The sequence below is a fragment of the Struthio camelus genome, chromosome 12 (assembly GCF_040807025.1).
Source record: "Struthio camelus isolate bStrCam1 chromosome 12, bStrCam1.hap1, whole genome shotgun sequence".
Lineage (NCBI taxonomy): Eukaryota > Metazoa > Chordata > Aves > Struthioniformes > Struthionidae > Struthio > Struthio camelus.
The window spans coordinates 1,935,916-1,955,982 of record NC_090953.1 but is presented as its reverse complement, the minus strand read 5'-3'; the positions used below and the strand labels follow the sequence as shown (position 1 = coordinate 1,955,982).

At 44.6% G+C, this 20,067-nt stretch overlaps 1 protein-coding gene and 1 long non-coding RNA gene across 14 annotated transcripts in view; one reads left to right on the top strand and one right to left on the bottom strand.

The window, feature by feature from the left end:
* The window catches only part of GLCE (glucuronic acid epimerase), a 66,390-nt gene that overhangs the window by 26,893 nt on the left and 19,430 nt on the right, over positions 1 to 20,067 (top strand). Inside the window, exon 1 of one of the 12 annotated variants that reach the window (XM_009667259.2) lies at positions 5,710 to 5,963. The exons of 9 other annotated variants lie outside the window; for them this stretch is intronic. In XM_009667259.2, the coding sequence (XP_009665554.1) occupies positions 5,962 to 5,963 (2 nt within the window). In that variant the 5' untranslated portion in view covers positions 5,710 to 5,961. Of the gene's footprint in view, positions 1 to 5,709; positions 5,964 to 9,002; positions 9,564 to 19,323; positions 19,492 to 20,067 lie in introns of those variants that run through there. 2 more of the 12 variants (XM_068958228.1, XM_068958232.1) reach the window with 2 other exon arrangements.
* On the bottom strand, positions 9 to 9,541 carry LOC138068864 (uncharacterized). Of its 2 annotated transcripts, XR_011143703.1 has the most exons (3): positions 9,456 to 9,541; positions 6,347 to 6,686; positions 9 to 684 (listed from the first exon to the last, which is right to left on the bottom strand). It is a non-coding gene; the product is annotated as an uncharacterized lncRNA (long non-coding RNA). The 2 variants fall into 2 exon arrangements; XR_011143702.1 differs by lacking the exon at positions 9,456 to 9,541 and having other exon boundaries at positions 6,347 to 8,289.

The following is a 20,067-nucleotide window of genomic DNA, read 5'->3' as shown; positions in this document are numbered from 1 at the left end:
AACAAATATTTTTAATAGTTAGAAGTATCTTTAATAAAAATATGGCTTTTGAAAGCTGCTCTAAGATGGACTTTGACGCTTGGGAAGGACTGTCACAAGCCTTACCACCCTGCAGCCAAAGCTCAAGGCGCGTTTTCTGGCCCTGCCGTCCTGCCGGCACACGGGTGGCCTGCGAGTCTGTGTCCGCAACTTTGGAATAAGTCAGCCCGAGAGATGTGCTTTCACTCCCAGGGAAGGGCTTAGAGACATGCCACAGCTGAGCCACCTTGCGTTAACGTAGATACTCTGAACGTCGTGTAGAAACCCCCGTGGGAAAGGGTAGGTGCGCAGGAAAAGCTCTGGACGGCGCGCCGGGAGCCTGGCACAGGATGGATGAAGGCTGCGGTGCGTTGTGGGCAGATCGGCGCGCTGACGGCCCGCGGCCCGCTCGGTCCCGTCTGCCTTGAGCGATGCACCCGGTGGGGAAAAGGCACTGATGTCTTCTCCGCTGACATGTCAGAAACCCCCTGCTTTGCTTCATGCCCAGCAGCCAGTGGAGCCAGTAATGCAGAAGACAGAAGCAACCAGTAATTTTGGTCTTTAGTGCCCTTACTTGGTATCTTCCAGGCAGCATGTTTTCCAAATATTATCGATGATGCTAGGAAAGATGCCCAGACTGCTCTGTTTGCATTGCTCTTTAGACATCTGGAAGAATAGTAAATGGTTATGTTTTAACTCTAAAATGTTTGATTTGAAAATTCTTAGTTTTATATAAATTTTTAGTAAAGATGCTAGCACAGAAATGGGATGAATCCTTTTATCTTGCAGTCTTTTACTGCAACGCCTATTGCTGAATGTGGTCAGCATAAAGAGTATCATCAGCCAAACTGTTGTTAGTGTTTAATTGCATAACTGAATCTTTGCATGTTTGCACATTTTTTGGCAATGCCAGGGCCAGTTTTTCATTTAAAAAAAGAAAAAAAGTCATGCTTGACGTGCTACTTCTGTCGATGGCAGACCTATCATGAATAGCACAAACTCCCCCCCTCTCCTCCCATGTAATTAATTTGGCAATAAAATTACAACAAATATTAAATAAATCATAAATTGTTGTAAATTTTCAGAAATGCTTTGAAGTGTTTTGCTAATAAACAGGTATTACAGTGGCGTGATGGGTTCCATCTGTGGAGTGATTCAGCAGTCTTATCTTAATAGCTCTTTTGCCCGTAGCGAAGTTATATGGTCAGGATTAATGATTAAGTGTAGTGCCATTGTCAATCTCAACACATTTTTCCTAATATATTTTCGTTAGATTAATGATCTCATTGTAGGCTAGGCGTAGCCTGTCTGTACAGCAACCCTTGCGTATTTGTGTATGGGTAGATGGATGCAGTTTCCCTTTGTGGCTGTTCTTGTTCTTTCGGGCCTTTCGCTTTTCTTGTACTAATCATCTCGTGCTTTGGCTAGTCAGGGACCGGGATAAACATGTTACGTGCACTGACTTTCACGTTAGTCAATCTGGTCGTTTCTCAAGGAGTGTTTGTGAAGGGTTCCCTTCTCTGTAGGGCTTTAAAGTCAGCTCGTACCGTCTCTACACGCTCCTCTCGGGTTTTCCTGATCCTGGAACTTAACGAAGAGTCTTTCATAAAGCAGGCAGAAGTCAATTAACATCCCACTCTTTTTTTTTTTTTTTCTTCCCCAATGAACTGTCCACTGCTAAATATGTTTGTTAAAAATACGTTTTAACCGTTCAGAGCTGATGATAACCCAAAGAAGTGCTTGAGCTATGCAAATGCTGTGTCTCTTACCAGGTCTTCGCTGTATATTTTCCTGTTTTCAGAAATGAACCTGTTAAATGTTGAATGAATGTTCATCAAGTGGAGGTTTCTTTAAGCTTATTTAATGCAGAAAGCTTCATTCTGAATATATTTAGCCAAAGTAAACAGTTCTGTTTTTGTTGTCTTTCTGGTAAAGACGTTTTCATTGTGGTAAAAGTTCTTCCTCCAATGCAACAAAGCAGTTCGAATCTTAAAACACTTAAGATTTAGCCTAACGATTTGTGGAACAGTTAGAGAGACGCTTCTGGTCTCCGGAATATCTTCTGATAACCCTGAGTATCTCTTTTTTTGGTGTTCTGGGATATAGCTAATAGTGCTAGTTATTCATGGTGAATCCACGTGAGTTGACATAAAACGTTGCATAATCAAAGAGCTGTATCAAGACATGGCAAGTTTTCTACTCCTAGTTTAGAACTGGGAGCGCTGTGGGTTTTTTCTGAAATCAGCACAGCAAAAGCAGATGTTTATACTAATGTAGAAATCGGTAAAAATAGGGCAGTTTGGATTTAGATGAGCACTCGAGGAGTTGCTGCTGCAAAAAGTGATCCTTTTTGCTTTAACAATGACAGGTCTTCTAAAAAATCTGAATCAAAATATTTCAGATCAGAGCGCGGTATTTAATGCGTCACTTCTCCTGCTTCCTCCCTCAAGGAGTTATGTGTTGCATGGTTTAGAAAGGAATACGTGGAGAGGAGAGGTAAAGAAAAGCAAGTGTTCACTGTGAAATTGTTTGGTAACCTTTTATTCTTGGCTGTTTGCTGTTCAGTTCAAATATTTATAGCTTGTGCTTTTACTTTAGAAGCAAACGGGTGAGAGCTGCTGAGATAATATGAAGAATTTTCTCAGAGTTTCTTCTCCAGCGTCTTAGACAACATGTTTTACCATTGGAAAACCTGTGTTTTTGGAAAAGTAAAGTATCCATTTAGTCATAAACATCTAGGTTACTGTCAGTCGTGCTTGGGAGGTTGAGCATGCTGCTCTGGAGTTAAGCATATGCTTGTCCATAGAATGATTAGATTCATATTGAAAGTGATTGTGAAAACTTCTTTTTTTCCCCTGCAAATAGAAATTTTGCATAGGATGATAATTTGGGAGATAATTTTTTTTTTAATGAAGGATTTCAGAGTTAAATTCCTTCTTAAATTATAGGCTTCATAAAGCTTTCTCCTCAAAGCTTTTTTAACTTTGCTTTGTTTTTCCTCAGAATAGCTAACTTGACTGCAACCTTCCTGTTTGTGCTTTGAAAGGAAGTCTTCCTTGCTATTAAGCACGTGGTGGAGATGCTACCTACCTTTGCGGGGGAAAGGAGAAGAATTGGGCTCACTTGTTTCACAGCAGTTTGTTTAAAATAGAAAAATCAACTCCTACTTCTGCAAAGTAGAATTTGCATTGGGAAAACAGGTAAACCATAGAACTGGATTTCTTTAGCAACTGGAATGAATGCGTAAAATGGTAATGTTTTACACTCTTCTTTTCCACAATAGGTTATTTTTCTACCAGTTCTGACTCACTGTCCCAATGCTTTGTATGTGTTTGTTGTATGAATACATATTCATACATAATTTATTGACACAGGAAGGGTTGCTAGTTTACGGTCCATTAGATTCAATCTCCATGCAGTGATCAAAGAACACGCATCTGTTGCAAATCTTTTTTCCTTTTTACCTCAAGTCTTGGGGTAGATGGATGGATTGTGTGGCTTCTTTTTGCAGGGAAACAACTGAATATGAAAGATGCCTTTATTTTACTTGTTTCACATTAATAGCTGTTTTTTCATAAATGGAGTTTATATAAAAGTAGTAGGTAAATCTTTGAGAATTTACATTGAGTATCTTATGTGAAAATGTCCCGTCTCCTGAGGATATTGAGTGCATCTTTACTTATTTAATGGCACTAGCTGAAGTATGCAGTGTGAATCTCCAGATCGGATTTACTTCTTCTGCCTTAAAGGCAGGGGAGCCAGGAGGGTCCCTGCTGCAACAGCTCTGTCTGCCCGTGTCTGCCCCGGATGCTGCAGGGATTGCAGGGAGAGGGAACTGCTCACGTGCTTCGGTCGGCGAGTGTTGCACAGACCTGTGGTAAAAATTTGCAGTCCAGAAGTGAAATTGTGTTCTTCCTCAAATCAGTAGCATAACTCCCATTGGTTTCTTCGGGTGGAATAGGATGCAGGAAGAGAATAGAAGAAAAAATATGGGGGGGGGGGGTAGGGAACTGGTGGAAAGAAGAGTCAGGAAGCAAAAATGAAAAGCTGTAAGTTCTGCACGTTTGCAGATGTTGCAGACATCTGCAGTGGTGAAATTGGTCTGTTCCCATCAACCACATCTCCGCTAAAACCCCCACAAGGTTTTGATTAACTTGCATGGCATGTTGCAAGTCAATAAAAAGTCTACAATAAATGGAGGTGAAGAATCAAAGATTTAAAAAGTGTGCTCATTTTCCTGAGGGTTTCTACGTTCTCTAACGTAGCTGTTCTTAAAACAAGCTACCTGCTTGTCCGGGGAAAGGACAGAGCACCTCTCTGAGTGATGATCATGCTCCAGTGAAAATGGTTTTCTTAGTTGAAAGAGCTGGTCATTTTCTTCCCCACTACTCCCCTTTTTTTTTTAAATACGTGGTATTTTAAAAGGCACAGGAGTTTCAAGGCCAGGTAAACAACTCTGCAGCGATATGCATGCCAGATAATAGTGTGATGGGTGCAGGGGTTTGGATGAGCCCAAGCGTAATCCACAGGCATTACGTGCAAGTATGCCTGGCAGCCAGTTCCCGAGTTCAGTTAATCTGGGATATTTAGAAGCATTTAGGGAGGAGAGTTAGTTAAGAGAATTTATTGGCAGCAGCTGCTTATATGCCCAAATAGTTTAAAGCTGATGCCGTCGCTGCAGTCCTGCCACAGCATCCTTGAGCGCGTGAGCCCTCCCTCGCGGGCTGGAGAGCTGCAGGACGTTCAGTTTGTTGTGGTTGCAGCAAAGTTATTAACTGCCCGATTGCAACCGAACTGCGGCTCAGAAAGCTGCATCCCACGCTCTTATGCAAAAAATCCAGTTGGGAGTATTGCTGGAGGAGCTGCAGCGCCGGGGCTAACGCTAATCCACTCAAACTAAGAGCCTGCGGAGGAAACGGAAACCATCGTGTAGGCGCAGACTAAAATCAGCCTTTGCATGCTAGGACAGGGCTGCTGCCAGTTATTTCCCTTGAAATGCATAAAGTATCTGTTGTCCATGTCTTTTGTTTAATGATATTGCTAGATGTTAAGGTTACAGTAGCTGTTTTGCATGAGATTGATACCAGGCAGAAAAGCAGAAAGATGATTTTGCCCAGGGCAGTAAGCTGGGGTTGCAGCTTTCTGTTCTGTGGGTTGCTCAGTGTTCAGAGATGGAAGAAAGCAGAGCGTCACTGCTATTAAAGAAATACTCAGTATCCTGTTGTAAGATAATTTGGTCTGTTACAGCAGGAAAAACAGCTAAAATCTGTTTTGGCACCAAAGATGTTTAGCGATTCCCTCTGGATTAAGGTCGACTGTAAATCCCCATTTGGAAGAGAATATTGTCTCTTCAGAAATTCTCTCCTCTCCTGAATATAAGAAATTGCAGTCTTCCTCGATCCCCTAGTTATTGAGGTGGGAGAGGTATTAGTTATAAATACAGTAATTTTATCAAAAGCTTTTTCTAGCCAAATGAAAATTATGCAACGCGTCTGTTGTGCATCCAAGAAGTTTGGAAGGATTTCATCCTTTTTTTTTCTCCCCCCCCCCCCCGCCCCCCAAAAGCCTGTGCGAAGTTATAAGTTATTCAGTCCAGCTCCCACAACAGGATCGAAATCCAGCGTGTGGGAGGGCGCGTGGCTTCCTGCCCGCGGGCCTGGGAGTTTCCCGCGGAGGACTGTCCCCGCGCGGCGAGCGGTGGCCGCTGCGGGCTCCAGCGGGCCCCGAGGGACCGTCGCGCCCGGCCGCCGCGGAAGCGGCGTTGTCCGCCTCCGGATTGGGAGCAGGCGGCAGGAGGGAGCGAGACCGGAGCGCCTCGATGATGCTGTGTTTACGGGGTTCTCCTGATGCGCTCCTACAAACGGGAAAAATGGGTAGGTGGCATCTGTAAGCCGGTAGGACAAGGCAGAGGAGGCTTGATGGCCAGAAACGGACCGCTAGAAAATGTAAGCTGTTGGGCGCTTTTTTTTACTAAATGCTTTGAAATGCTTGCTCCCTTAAAGGCAATTGTTCTTGTTCCAGGATGTGCGGATGAAGTGAAACTGGGGGATTTTTTTTAAATTTTTTTTTTATTTTTTGGAAAGCCTAGGACCCTTATCTCTTTCAGGATTGAATTACTCTGTGCTGGGGTTGAGCTAGACGGGAAGCTTGCTGTGGAGGCGATAGCCGCTCTGCAGATACGCTTGATTTAATGTAAATGCTGGAGCAACGGCCCTTTGGAGATAGCAGAGTAACTTGTGAAGCCTCGCGGTGTGGAGGTGGCGGCAGTATGAAAGGGCGTTTATGAGATGCAAAAAAAGAGTTGCTTTAAGAACATCGCGACACTTACCTTGAGGAATTGTCTCCGTAATCTGCGCCTCTGCCTTTCAAGCTGTAACTCTTTACTGTGTTTGCTGCTGGAACTGGTTCCCTTCTGGATGGGAGTGTCCCCGTTTGCTAAACAGGGCTTGTCTGCTTGCTGTAATTTAATGGAGGGTAATGCAGGCTGCAGGATGACTTCTTGCTGTGCTGCCGGTCCTAAATAACCAGAGCTTCCAGCTAGGCTTTCTCCTCCGACCGTGCAGCTGTGCCAGGTCCCCCAAGTGCACTCACCCTCTGCAAAGGCTGCCGGTAGCTCAGCGGGGCGGGCACGCGCCTTCCTCCCGCTGCTCGCGCTGCGACCCGTTGGCCTGCAGAAAAACTTCCCTTAGCCGTTGTCAGGCAGGAGCCTCTCCTAGTTCGGGGTGCTTTGGCTAAGGCAGGTAGTCTTAAACCCGTGAGGCAGCTTCTTGTTAAGTCCTTATGCTCTCTGTCTGCATGCTTTTTCACCAGTCTCAGAGTTTAAATCAATTATTTCGGACTGTGCAGGGAGATTAAGGTGCAAATTAACCTAAATGCTAAAATACAAACGTAAAAGACGTAATCGCCGGAATACAAAAAGCAACTTTCCAAGCTTCCGCTGTAAGTCGCTACGCTAACGGCTCTATGCAGCGTGTCTCACGTCTAGCCTCCATCGCCTGTTGCTAAATGTTAGAAAGCACAGTGAAATAATATTCTTTCTTATTTCAGTACAATTATTACCTCTTCTCTACTAGTGAACGTCATGAAAAAGGGCGTTTCGGTAGGGGACACGTGGACGTACTTCTGTAACGCTGCCTCTCCTAAGGACAAGCCGCTTCCGCTTGCTGAAGTGCGGTTAGGCTGGGATGAAATCAGATCGAGGAGGGAGCACGTGTTCCCGCAGCGGCTGCCGGGCTGCCCGCGCGGTCCTGGGCCCCTCCAGGATGGGGACCTCACCTCTCCCAGACGACGTGTTCCCATGCCTCTGTAGCCTTACTGCTAAAAGCTATTTTCTAGTATTTGTTTTAAATCTACCCTGTGATGAGATTTTTATCTCTTGTCCTAGACATTGATTTCTGTCTGCAGCAGGTTTGTATGTGTCTGGGTGTTTGCAGTTCTGCTCCTCGGTCCCAGCACTGCTGCTAGCTCTGTGTCTCTTCGTCCTGCACTTCCCTGCTGCTTTTCTCCGGAGCCTCGGAATTGGTCTGTATCTCTCTGGAAGCGATACCCCAAAGTGGCCAGTGCTCTGGCTGCCTCTTCGGTAGTGCTGCATAGAGCAGGATTGCTTCAGGTGTCTCGTAAGCCACATTCATGCAAGTACCCATTGCAGTATGATGTTTTTGTCACGATAGCCTGATGAAATTTAATTTGCAATGCAGTATAACCCCTAGCTGCTTCTCAAATACCCTCCTGTTTAATGGGACTATTGACATTTTGCAGCTCCAGGACTGGTTAGACCTGTCTAAACAAGGTAACTTGTGTTTAATGTGTTTTTTTTCTTCTTTCCCTCTGATTTTCAAAACCAGAAATTTTTTTGTTGACTAAACATCCTGTTTTGCACCACTCTTGTAATGCTTAGCTTGGCAGATCTACTGGATGATATAGAGGACGTGCAATAGAAACAGGCCCCGCAGGCCCTATTGCATGTCCCTGCGCTGCCATGCTTTAGCTGGTGACCGACCGGTACCTGATTACCCTTGGCCGTGGCTCGCTGGGCGCAAGCGTGCTGGCCTGTTTATCTTTGCTGGTGCAACACAATGTTGCTGCTCTTAGTTAAATAACACAAAATCTAGATCTATTTGTGATGGGATGAAGTGACTTATTCAGCTTGTTTGGTAAAAAGGCTGTGTTGAATCATGGATAAAATACTCCTGTCTGTAAAAACTAGAATAGCTGAGGTACCCCAATACGGTTAGTATCAGGATTACTGCTTATAAAATGCAGTATTTATTTTTCTAGCTGAGATGGGTATGCAAAAGTCACAAAAATGAGAAATTTGGGACTGCAGTAGAATTTTAACGTCTGATATTTTCTGCTGCCTTTAAGAATGAAGAATGTTATAGTCTGCTCCAATTAGCAAAACTATTTAAACTTTAATGTTCCTTGCACATAGAGCTGGAGGAGTACAGAGGGGCACATGATATAACTGAGCCACATCCTGCTGCTGCTTTTGGTGTGTGACCCTGCAGTGTGGCTCTGGTTCTCGTGAACGAGCAGCCTGAAGTCTGGAATTCTGTTTAAAAAATCACAACAACAACAACGACAACAGAAGAAACCCTTGAGTCATCAACCTAAAATTTTAGCAAGCATAATTTGAAAGCTCTAAATCCTGTGACCCCTGTGTTACATTCTGCATTCCAGGGACAAGTCCAAAATTCCTGGAGGCATGCATTCCCGGTCTGCAAATCGAAGAGCTGGGAGCGCTGGACAGAAGTATTGCCTCTCTCCCCAGCGATCCCTCATCGCTGAAGAGCGATGCTTTCTCTGAAAACACTGTCTCTCTTCTCAGCAGTCCTTCTGACCTTTCTTTTGACTATTAATTTTTTTTTTTGGTCTATCGGATGTTTAATAGTAATCACCTCCTATATAAAACATTCACCGTCATAGCTATACAGAATAATTCGTACCTAAAACACTTTGCTATCAACTAGCTTTCAGCATGCTTTTATGTAGCCTCTAATTGTATTCTGCCTTTTTTTTAATCAGCTCTTCTGAAGAGTTGAAGTAGAAAGGATTTTTTTTAAAAGTAAAATACAAAGATATATCTACCTTATGCCTTATTACATGTACTTATACATTCATGCATTATATTCTAAAACATCAGAATTAGTTGCTGTCATCATGCTTTATATAAAAGCTAGGTCTGCCTTTTTGGTGAATTTTCAATGAAAGTAGGCTTTGTACATTGTCTTGGTCTCTTTCCTGTCCAGCGCCGCTGCCTCCTAGTAATCTCTGGCCTGCTGAACATGAAAAAATTTGGGAACAGAAGGTTTCCAAACACATTTGCCAGGGTTAACGCCAGAGTCTAAACATAAACTCTGCTGGGACAGATTGTTATTTGGAGAATGAAGTGGCAGACAGAGCTTGATTTGAAGGATTAAGGGAAAGAAACGCAGTACCTCTTTCCAGATATAGATAGCTCCTGGATGGGAGAGCCGGTCCCGGAGCGTTTGCCGTGCTGCCTCGGCCCCGTTCGCCCTGATCTGCGGCTTGGACGCTGCGAAACGGTACGTTTGTGTATTTGTGCGTGCGCCAAGCCTTAGAAAGTGATACTTCAGAGGTGGGGGGACAAACACGTGCCCTGCTTTATTTCAGCATCAGTCCCATACTTCTCGTGTCGGTTCATGCTGGTACTGGCGGTTGGCTTGTAGCTGATCGAGGCTTTAAAACCGATGTCCTTTGGCTGTGTGCTGCGGGGTCGGGAGAGGAATGGTGGCTCTTGCTGTCCCTGTGGTTTTTTTCTGCCCTTTCTGTTTGTTGTTCAAAATAGCACGTATGGAAAACTTCGTGCTAGTGCTTAGCTCGTGTTTATCAATAGTGAGGTTCAACCATTGCTAATATATTACGTTATCTACTTTGAGGAAGAACATTTTTCGGTGTTTTTCTCTAAATGAGAGCTATGAGAAAATACCAGTGGAAGCAACTGTAATTAAAGCTTCAGAAACTTCTTGGAAAAAGCACTTTAACAAACCTTAATTGGCATTGCTTATTGTTGTGCAGTTTATTCTCTTTAGAAATATTTAGTTGGTGAAGCAGCAAAACTTCACTGAAGCCTTTAATTCTGCTGTGGAGGAACTACCAGCAGGAGCTCCTTGCTGCAGAGCCGTCTGTGCAGAATGCCAGAGTTCGCTAAGAAACAAAGAGGAGGCATGTTCAGCCAGGTACTCTGTCTTAGGACAGGTTTTTTAGGACAGTTTTTTGTTTGCTTTTGCCCCCGCCCCCCATAACAGTGTTATTTCCTTAACCTCTGCTTCTTTGTGTCGTGAAAGAAGATGCTAATGAGACTGCAACTTCAAAATATGTAAGAATATGATTGTAAATGGTTTATGCCAATAACGATAAACTACAGTCGGGGAAACACAGCTCTGGGATTTTGCGCTTCCCAGGCGCTTGAGCTTTCGGTAGGGCGCATTACAATAGTGAAAGAGGAAACTGCAAGTTTGTTGTTCAAAATAGCACATATGGAACAGGTTCTTGCAGTGCTGCCGTTTACGGTGTCCGTGTCCTTCATTTACTATAAGATAAGGCACGATTAACTAAAGAAATCGTATCAAGGTTGCTAGAGTTTACCACAAAAACATGCAGCCTGTCGTTAAGGTGTTGGAGTGAGTCTTCCCCGTTCATCTGTTTCATATGAATTGTGCGTAATGTTTAGAGCGAGCTTTGTGTACTCGGTCTCGTGCCCGCTCCTTTCTAAATGGTGACAGTGTTCAAACTGAAAGGGGCTTTTCTATGTTTATTGGAAGGCTGCATGCGAGTAGGCATGCCACGCACTTGCCAGCTGTCCCAAGCTGTAATTTGGAGCGCGCTCGGTATTGGAGCCTTCTAGGCGTTGTAACGAGCTGGCAGCGGAGGTGCCTCCTCCCCGGCCGTGCTATGGCTCTGCTGTTGTCGGCGAAACCCTGTCGGTAATGAAAGCACAGGTCTGTGTTTCCCACTAAAACGCACGTTGCCTATCAGCCTGCCTAATGGCAGGAAGGAAACTATCATGTTCTAAATCATCAGGATTTTTTAGTGGAAGTCCTTGAAGGGAACCTGATAGGGAACAGCGGCAAGCACAAAGCGAACTTGGGGCTTTCTGGGGGTAAGAAGAGTCAACGGTATAATGCCGTTCGGGGAAAGCTGGCATAGAGGAAAAAGATTTTCTGTTCAAGTAAAAGAGCATATGCTAACAGCAAAATATATACATGCTTTTTTTTTTTTTTCAGAATGAAGGAAACGCATGCTTCTTTGGCTGCTTGATACTTACAGCTGTCTTTTCCCAGTTCATTAGGAAAGCAGAGGAGGGGAAAGAAAACTTAACTGTCTGCTAGCACAGTTGCATACATGGGTGGCTTTGCCACGTATTTTGCTGAAAGAAGCTATTTGTCGCAGAATGTAGCTGCTAATGTACTAGTCATGAGACAATTTTCAAATGTCTCTAGTAAGCCAGTAAAATGTAAAGTGATGGGATCAAAATGGCATTTTTCACTAAGTTATGTTTGCTTTACACTAATTTTCAGGGAATACGCACCCACTTACAAGACCAGCACACGCGATCCTCGCCCCCAGCAGCTCATAGGATCTGTCGGATAAGGATTTTTGGTTTGGTGTTGCCCTCTTTCTTCAAAAACGAGGAGGACAAAGCTTCAGGCTTTGTATTTTCGTTCATGCAATGTATGTTTTCAGTAGAGATCGGGTAGGCAAAGAGGAGATCCAGATGATTCCTGCAACCAAATCTGGGGCAGCCCTGTGCGAAGCGCAAAACTTGTCTTGAAACAGATGATAACACTAGACATGACTAAAGGAGATGCAGCTTTTCGCGTTGTTAAAGCTGCGTTGTGGAGCAGAGGGCGTTTATGGTACGGTTGTAAAGTTGCCTTGCTATAAACCATAAGTATGCTGAGAAATAAGACCTCGTGATCTGTGGCTGGAAGCTTTGTCCTATGTTGTGGTGGTTTGCACGCCTTTGCAAACCTTCCTGGAACTGGTCTAGGATTATGTTGAAAATGCCTGTATTTGTGGCTTGAAAAACATTTTATTCTCTCATAAAGAATGAGTGTGTATTTCAAATGCAGTAATGGTAGGTCTTTTTTTTTTTTTGCCTCTTCATAATGCACTATTAAGTAACTTTTCAGTGGTTAACCTTAGCTGCAGATGCTTTAAAATGTTACATTTCAGATTATCTTAAGGTGGATGATTATGAACTGATGATTTCGAGATGACCACAAAACAGGGGACTATAAAAATTAGTCTCGACTCTGCTGATGTTGAGTGATCCTTACTTTTCTAATCATTTTATAGTCCTCTCCCTTCCCTCCTCCCCCAACTTTTCTCTAGATGTGTATGCTTGACAGCAGTTCATCATGCCATGAAAAGGGAAGCAGAATGGGAAAAATTTTTTTTTGGTCTTACTAACATAAAGATGTAAACATGCGTAATGCTGAGCTGCAGAACTGATTGTTCAGATAGGGATTTCAAAAGTAGCTATGTGCTGACTTGTGGCTAAATAGACCGTAGGTTACGTGGTTTATCCTTTCTCCTGTGGGGTGGTCAAAATTTAAATTACTGCTGATGTAGTGGATCAGTTCTTGTATTAAAGGAATTAGACCTTATAGACGTGGGAAAATACAGTGTTTGGAAAATATATACTGTTGGGAAACGAGGTTAAAAGATTTTTGGCCTTCAGCAGGAAGTTCAGCGCGAAGCAGTGAGTTTTCCGTTCCGTCGGAGCGCCGTGCGGCTGGGTGGCAGAGACTTTGGCTGGCCGCTCCTAGCCGCTCTGGCCCCCGTTGCATATACGTTGCGACACCCCTGCAAGCCGTGCAATACACAGCTGGACGTTTTCCATCTATTATTTAGAAAGTGTGCGCTGTACTGTTATAAATTTTTAACTGTTACCCTTCCTTTTCTTTGTGATTGGGTATTCCTTGAGTTTGGCTTAATTGTGAAATACCTTCCCACCTTTAAGATAAGGGATGTAATGATTTAATTGGCAAGCAAGTACTGCTTTCCATCAGCAGAGTTGTCTTTAGATGTAAATCAGCATATCAGTCCATTAGAGACAGTGTTGCCAAAAACATGTATAGTTTTCATATGTTAACCTGCTTTCACAGTTACTCTGTGCAGTAGAGAGCTTGTGTGTGGGTGGTCGGGGCTTTGTTGTTTTGTGAGGACTGCAGCTGTATTTGTAGCAGGGAAGCGTTCTGTATGACACCAATTCCAGCAGGCAGTCTGAAAAGTAACTCTTTTCGACAAAAATCACTCGAGCTCAAATGCTTATATTTTGGAAAAGGCAAATGGTTACAGTGGAAACCCTACCACAGTTCAGTTGCAGCAATCACCAGCACTTCCATAACGTATATGCGGAGGGGAACTGCTACAAGAGCAGAGCAGAGACTGGGATTTATACTCATTCCGAATTTCGCTGGTCTCTGTCTTTGCTATAAAATGCTTCTCTCCTTTAGTAAGGCAGTAACAAATAGGAGCTGACACGATAGCGTAATGGTTGCCAGCGTTCGTGATTAAACGTGACCTGTTCAGAGACCGCAGGAGCAGAGCGATGGCAGAACTGGAGAAGCTGTAATGTGGATACTGTGGAGACTGTTTTTAAGGACAAAAATTGTGTTCATCAAACGAGCATTGCGGCCTTTGCAATCACACAAAAACATGTGGCTTATTAATGTAAATAGTCAAATTACACTCTTAGGAACCTTTCAAATTACTTGGGCTAATTGCAGTTGAGAATTGAAATTGTTTGGGAGGCCTTTGGCAGGAGGGAGATCTCGTGGGGATAGAGCCGCAGAGGTCAGAGGGGACCTCGGCACGTCTCCCGGCCCCTCTCCGACGCAGAGGGGAGCCAGCTCCCGAGCCCGAAGGGGCTGCTCACGGCCTTGTCCAGCTGAGCTCGGAAAGCCTCCAAGGACGCATAGTCAGTCGTCTCCCTGGGCGGCCTCTCCTGTGCTCAACCACTCTCATCCTGACACTTTTTCTTTCTTTATATCCCGTTGAAATTTGCTTTGCGGCAATTTGTGATTGTTGCCACTTGTTCTTTTGCCGTGCACCTCCGAGGAGAATGTCTCTCTTTTTCTGTTATCCCCTTTTAGGAGCGCGAAGACTTAAGTTAGATTCTCCCTGCAGCCTTCTCCTCTCCAGATGAAAACTTGGTTATCTCTGGTTTTCCCCCCGTTTTCTGCACCAGCCCTCTAACTGCCTTGTACGTGTGTGTGTGTGGCCAAGGCTGGTGTATTCAAGACTAGCCTTTTATAGGGCTGCGGGTACTGGCGACTCTTTCCAAATTGCCGGTCGGTTGGCGGTCTGTCCTCCGCGGTGGTGCTCACTGCACAACGCTTTCTCATCTCAGTGCACCCCTGCCAGGGACGACTGCAAATAGGAGTTTCGGTGAGGGGAGGATGAGGAGCGAGGAAGGCGGCGTGCTTGATGTTGTTTTCTTGGCGTAAAGTCTCCCTCTTTTTAGGGCTGTGAATCAGATGGCTCATTATGAGAAGTTACTAATGCTTCATAGGAACAAAATGGTCCAGTTGCTTGTTCGTACCAGCCAGGCCTGCGTTACGGGGTGGGGTAGATGCCGTGCATCTAGCTACAAAGCCGCTGCTTCTCTCTTCCATCCTCAGTAGTTTTATTTCGATGTTTCTTCTGCTTGCTCTGAGTGATTAGCATAGTCATCCAGCGAAATTTCCTGAAGTTCCACTCACTTTTTTCCGTTGTTTCTAGCTCTTGTAGACAAATGGTTGGAATGTCATGTTTTCTGTAATCCTGAGAAGCCAACAACGTGCCGCCGCATGGGGAGCGGGGGGAGGAGGAGCAGTGCTAAACCCCTGTGCCTTACAGTGCAATCAGGGCACGGGCCTGCGCTAGCTTTTGTCAGTCAAATGCAGTTAGCAGTTGCGGTTGCCTTTCCTGGTAGGTACCCAGGATCTCTGTACAGGAGAATTGACGGTGATGGTTCAGTTGCTGTGAAACAAAAATTGCTTAACCTTCACTAGGTCACTGGGGTAGTTCTGCAGTAGCTCTTGCAACCACCTGCTTGGTCCGAGGCAGAGCTTTGAGGTGAAGGCTCCATACTGTGCTCTGGTTTTCACTCTGCGATGGCGTTTCCTCAGGGTAGGATAGAGACGTATCTCGGAGAGACAGAACTGAGAGAGAAGTGTCTGCTTAAGCCTTTGGAAAAGCAGTTAGAGCTGAATATGGTAGCAGAGGCGTCCAAGACGGGCAAGTCATCAGCCAGCGCAGTCCAGAGTGCAACATAACAAACCTACCATGAAGATGCTTTAAAACGAGCAATATCCCCATGCTTTACCTTCCTGCCCAAGGGAAAACCCCAACTCCTGAAACGGTACTTGCAAGGCTTCTCCCGAGTGTCTTGTTACAGCACTTAATGCCACTGTCTCGAGACTTGTTAGGGTATTTATGGCATTAGTTGCAAAGCCTAAATATAAGGGAGACTGATGAAACTGTTTCATCTTTTGCTTCGTTAATCTGTGTGGTAACAATGTAATACTTGATAGCTTGGGAAGAGGCATTGTAATGCATTCATAAGCAGCTGCTAGATTTTGGAGTTATTGTTTGTGCCATTAGTGAGGGGTTTAATAGCTTAATCCATCTGGAAAGCAAGTAGATTTATTAGACTGTACAATAAATGGGCTCATAATTACAGCGGCAGTTCCTATTAACTGTTTTTCCTGATATGGCATAAAAGTATGATATACAAGTAACTTAATCTTCTTCCAAGTTTGGTAAGAAAATTCTGTGCTACATTTAGTAGAAGAGCAAAGCCACTGTGATATTCTCTTTCTGGTGATTGAAGGCCCTGCTAGTGGATGGGACTGCCCAGTTAGTGTGCATGCATACAAATGGAATAATTGTGCGAGGAAACACTGCTAACTCATCATTTGCAGTGCAATTCAAGTGACTGTCTGCCTGGCATCTTTAAAAATTAGTTTCTGTCTCATTTAGATTACAATAATGCATTGAGCTACACTAGATTTTTTTTTTTAATTAATACAGCCTGATGAATGCTTATTTAAAATGCTGGAGTTGAGAAAGACGACTAACGCTTTCTTTGGAGGACCAACATAAAAAGATCTTGCGTTTTCTATCAACTTCATCAGTGTGCCGCCTTAAAGTCATCTATCTTATTATAGACTTTCAGAAAAGGCTAGGTTGGAAGGGACTGCTGAAGATCATCTGGTCCACCTTGCTGTTGAAAGCAGGGCCTTAGTCGGTCAAGACTTGGCTTGACAAGGCCCTGGATATTCCCAGGGAGGAAGATTCCACCACTTCTGAGGGCAACCTAATCCAACCTTTAACTATTCTCATCGTGAACTTTTTTCCCTCTTGTATCCCTTATATGCAATTATACCCTCTTATATGCAATTTCCTCTGAAGCAACCGGTGTGCTGCTTTGCACCTAAAAAAGTGATGCTTTGGGGTTTGCTGCATGGACCAGGTAACTGTTTACGGACATGTGACATATAGGGGGAACTTGAAATTACGGTTTTCTTTCAGCTGTGAAGAGTCAGCACTGATGCGGATCAAAACTTGGAGGGGAAAAAAAAAGAAAAGCCTTTCTAGAGGCAAGGTTGACTTCTTGGTAATTTTAGTTCATAATACATTGCCGATCATGTGAGAGTCAAAGGGCCTGCGTGCCATAAAATCCTGCTGTTATCTGGGGAAATAGTTTACTCTAGCTTGTATTAACTGTCCTTTGTGCAGAGAAATGTGTTTTCTGCCCAGACTGAAATACGAGACGGCCCTGGCGTGCCGGGAAGCGGGCCGAGCGGGGAGGGAGGCGGGGGCGCCCGGGCCGGGCTCAGCTGTCTCGAGGCGGCCGCCGAACCTGTTCGGAAACTCTTGCAAACCCCGTAGTTGCATGGGTGAGATACTGAATGTCTGATGCTGAGATTAGATGCAAATCTCTGTTTCTAACAAGAAATGATGACGGAGGTTTCCATGGAAAAGTACTTCCGCTTTTTGAAATTAACTTGTGTAGTGACAGATTTTTATGATAATAGATGTGTTGATACAAGCAAAAACTATATCAGGCCCTAATTGCCCCGGAAAACTGTAGGATAAACTGGTGAGCACTGTTCTTCACTTAATATTTTTCTGTTTCTTCGCTGTATGTTTTAGATCCTTCTCATCTAAAATGCACAGAGGGAACACGGGAAGCTGCCAGTACTAAGCGGTAAATCTGCCCCAGAGCCGTGGTTGAGCCTGGTAATCTAGATTCTGTTATCGCAGATGTATTCATCTCTACTTGTACGATATTATAATTTCCTAGCACAAAAGGAAAACTAGTGATTTTAAAGTGATCTTGACAATGCGCTGTATATTAAAATACTAACTGAATGCAGGCTCTATACAAATTATAAAATATTAGAAATTAGGATTGTCTAGTCAAGGCAGTTTTCACAAGTTAACGTTCTGGTACATCGTATTTATTACGAGGATACTTTTAGCATTTTCCTCAATATGTAACACCTCCGAGTCCAGCGTCCTGTAAAATAACAGTGGTAGTTTGTATGTGTTTGAGGGAAGCAAATGCGTAATGAGGCAGATTATAGGACATGTGCTCAAGGAGCCAACGCGGGCAGATTTAGGATGCAGGTGGAACATGTCTGGGAAATGCAGACCTGTCAGGAAGCTTTAACTCATAAATGTCTCGTTTTAAGGCATAAGTAAGCATTGGCAAAGCATCAGAAATCTTGATGGCACTCTTACTAAAATTATCAAAGGAATTTTAATTTTCTACACTAGTAAAAAATAATTTGAGTGCTTTGGGGTGTTTTTCCTGTTGTATAATATGAATAACTAAGCTAAATAGTATTTTGCTGTGTGAAATAAATAGGAAATAGGAGACATTTTCTGCTTGAGGTTTGTGTGCGTGTAACTCAGTATAACTTTTTGATCAGGATATATTCTGACGTTCTAGTCTTGTTGCTTTATTTTGTTGTTAGATTGTGCAGTGTATCTTTTCCTTAAATATTGAGTTTAATATATCTCGGATTGGCAGTCACTGTTCTTTTCTTTTTTTTTTTTTTTCCCCTCTATACTAAATAGCTTAGCTTGGCATAGAAGCTTCAAAGTAAATAGGTAGCTTATCACTATTCAGCAGAAATCCCTGGTCTTGAGTTAAAATACTGTCTGTCTTCCTACAGAGCAAACATGGCATGTTAGACTATTCCAAGACCTCTAAAATCTCAGTGGGCAACTTATTTTTGATTGTGTAAACGCACAGAATTTAAATGCGAATACTTTAACATGTTGCCAACTGACTTGGGCAAAGTACTTTGCGTGGTTTTTTTTTGTTTTTGTTTTTTTGTTTTTAAATCTTACTCATTTAACTTATTTGTCCAGTGTTTCCAAGCAGCTGAAGGTGTGTAGTGCTGATTCCCCGTGCCGGTGCGGCGGTAGCGCGGTTTGCAGACTGCCAGAGCCGGCTGGTTGCCGCACGCGCCGCCGCTCCCGGGAACCGAAGCGGCAGGATGCTGGCGTGCCGGTGCGGCGCTGTGCATTGCGTCCTGTCTGTCGCTTTGAGACGCGCTGATTTGCTTTATTAAAAGCTGATCCATACAACGTGCGGTGAAAGTGGTAGCGCTGAAATAACTCCTGACAGATCGTATCGGGTGCTCCCCTGAAAGGCCAGCTCGTACCTGCGCTGCCCAGGGGAAAGTGGCGTCGCGGTTACAAACAAACAAAAGCTCGCGGCTAGCCTCCGCGTTCGTCTGTGCGGAGCCACTGCTGCCACTGTCGCAGCAGCGTCACTAATAACGTGCACGCGTGAGACGTGCATCCCGAGAGACCTTTGGGAGCTGGTGAGAAAGTTCAAAATTTTTTTTTCTTTTGCCTATACAGTGGGTAAAATGCATCAGCCTCGTGCAAAATATTACAGCCAGAGTCGTAGCACGCGTGTCCGGCAGCTCCTGTGCCACCTGAGCTGTGTTTCTCCACCAAAAGCAAGTAAAAACTCGAAACACGTTTGGGCTGTGAGAACCCAGACGCTGCCAAGGCTGATACGAGCGTCGGAAAGGAAATGCTCGTACTGGGCAAGCGAGCAGCGGCGTTGTAATCCGGCTGCTCGGGGGAACGCTAAATCTTCGCCCCTGAAACAAGAGGGGGAGGAACTGGTCGGAGGATTGCTGGAAGTTGCCTGCTTCCAGGCTGCGCTTGGTTTAAAATTAACACACTGAGCCATATAGATGAGGACTAGGAAAGCAGAAACGCTTTTTGGAGCACATCCTACCTTTTTTCCCCACTCCAGGTGATTCGCAGAGGGCGTATCGTGCCGTCTGTGCCTGGGGACACCAGAGCCTAAAAGCCATCTCGGGCTTCTTGGTCTGAGGAGAAATCGCTCAAAGCTGCACCTGCGTGCCCAGTGACTGCGGTGTTGCCTGCCGAATTCACAGGTGGCCTCCATCAGCAGTTATAACCCAGGTAGAAACTTCCCGCGCTCGTCTTGGAGTTCTGACTTTGAAGCTTCGCGGCGTCGACCTAAGCGTTAAGGGTCGCCCCGGCTCCCTGGCGCGCTGAGCACCGTCGCGCTGTCCTCGCTCCGCGGGAAGACAAAGCACGCCCGGTCTTGCTGTTTGCCATTAACTCTCAGCAGGAAAAGACATTGTTCCTCGCTCGCGTTATAAGGGCAGTGAAAAGGCAAACTGCAAAACAGACAATCACGCGTTCGGTGTTTTCTCTCTGTTTCGAGAGTATGGTATAAGAAGGAATGTTTTGTCTTAAACCCGCCAAAGCGTCCTCAGCGCAGCTGTGCAGGGGCGCGCTGGAACGGAGCCGGCACAAGGGGAAAAGGGCAGGGGTCTAGCGGCAGCGACGCGGGGTGGGGGGCGCGCAAAACGCGGGGGAAGACCCGTTGAAACGGCTTAAATCAGGAATGGCTCGTCCTTCAGAAAAGACTTCCCTAATAAAGATCTCGGAATTTACCTAGAAACGGAAAGGATGTTTGTTTTCCTTGAGGGAAGGGAAAAAAAAAAAACCAGCTCCTTTGATTCACCTTTC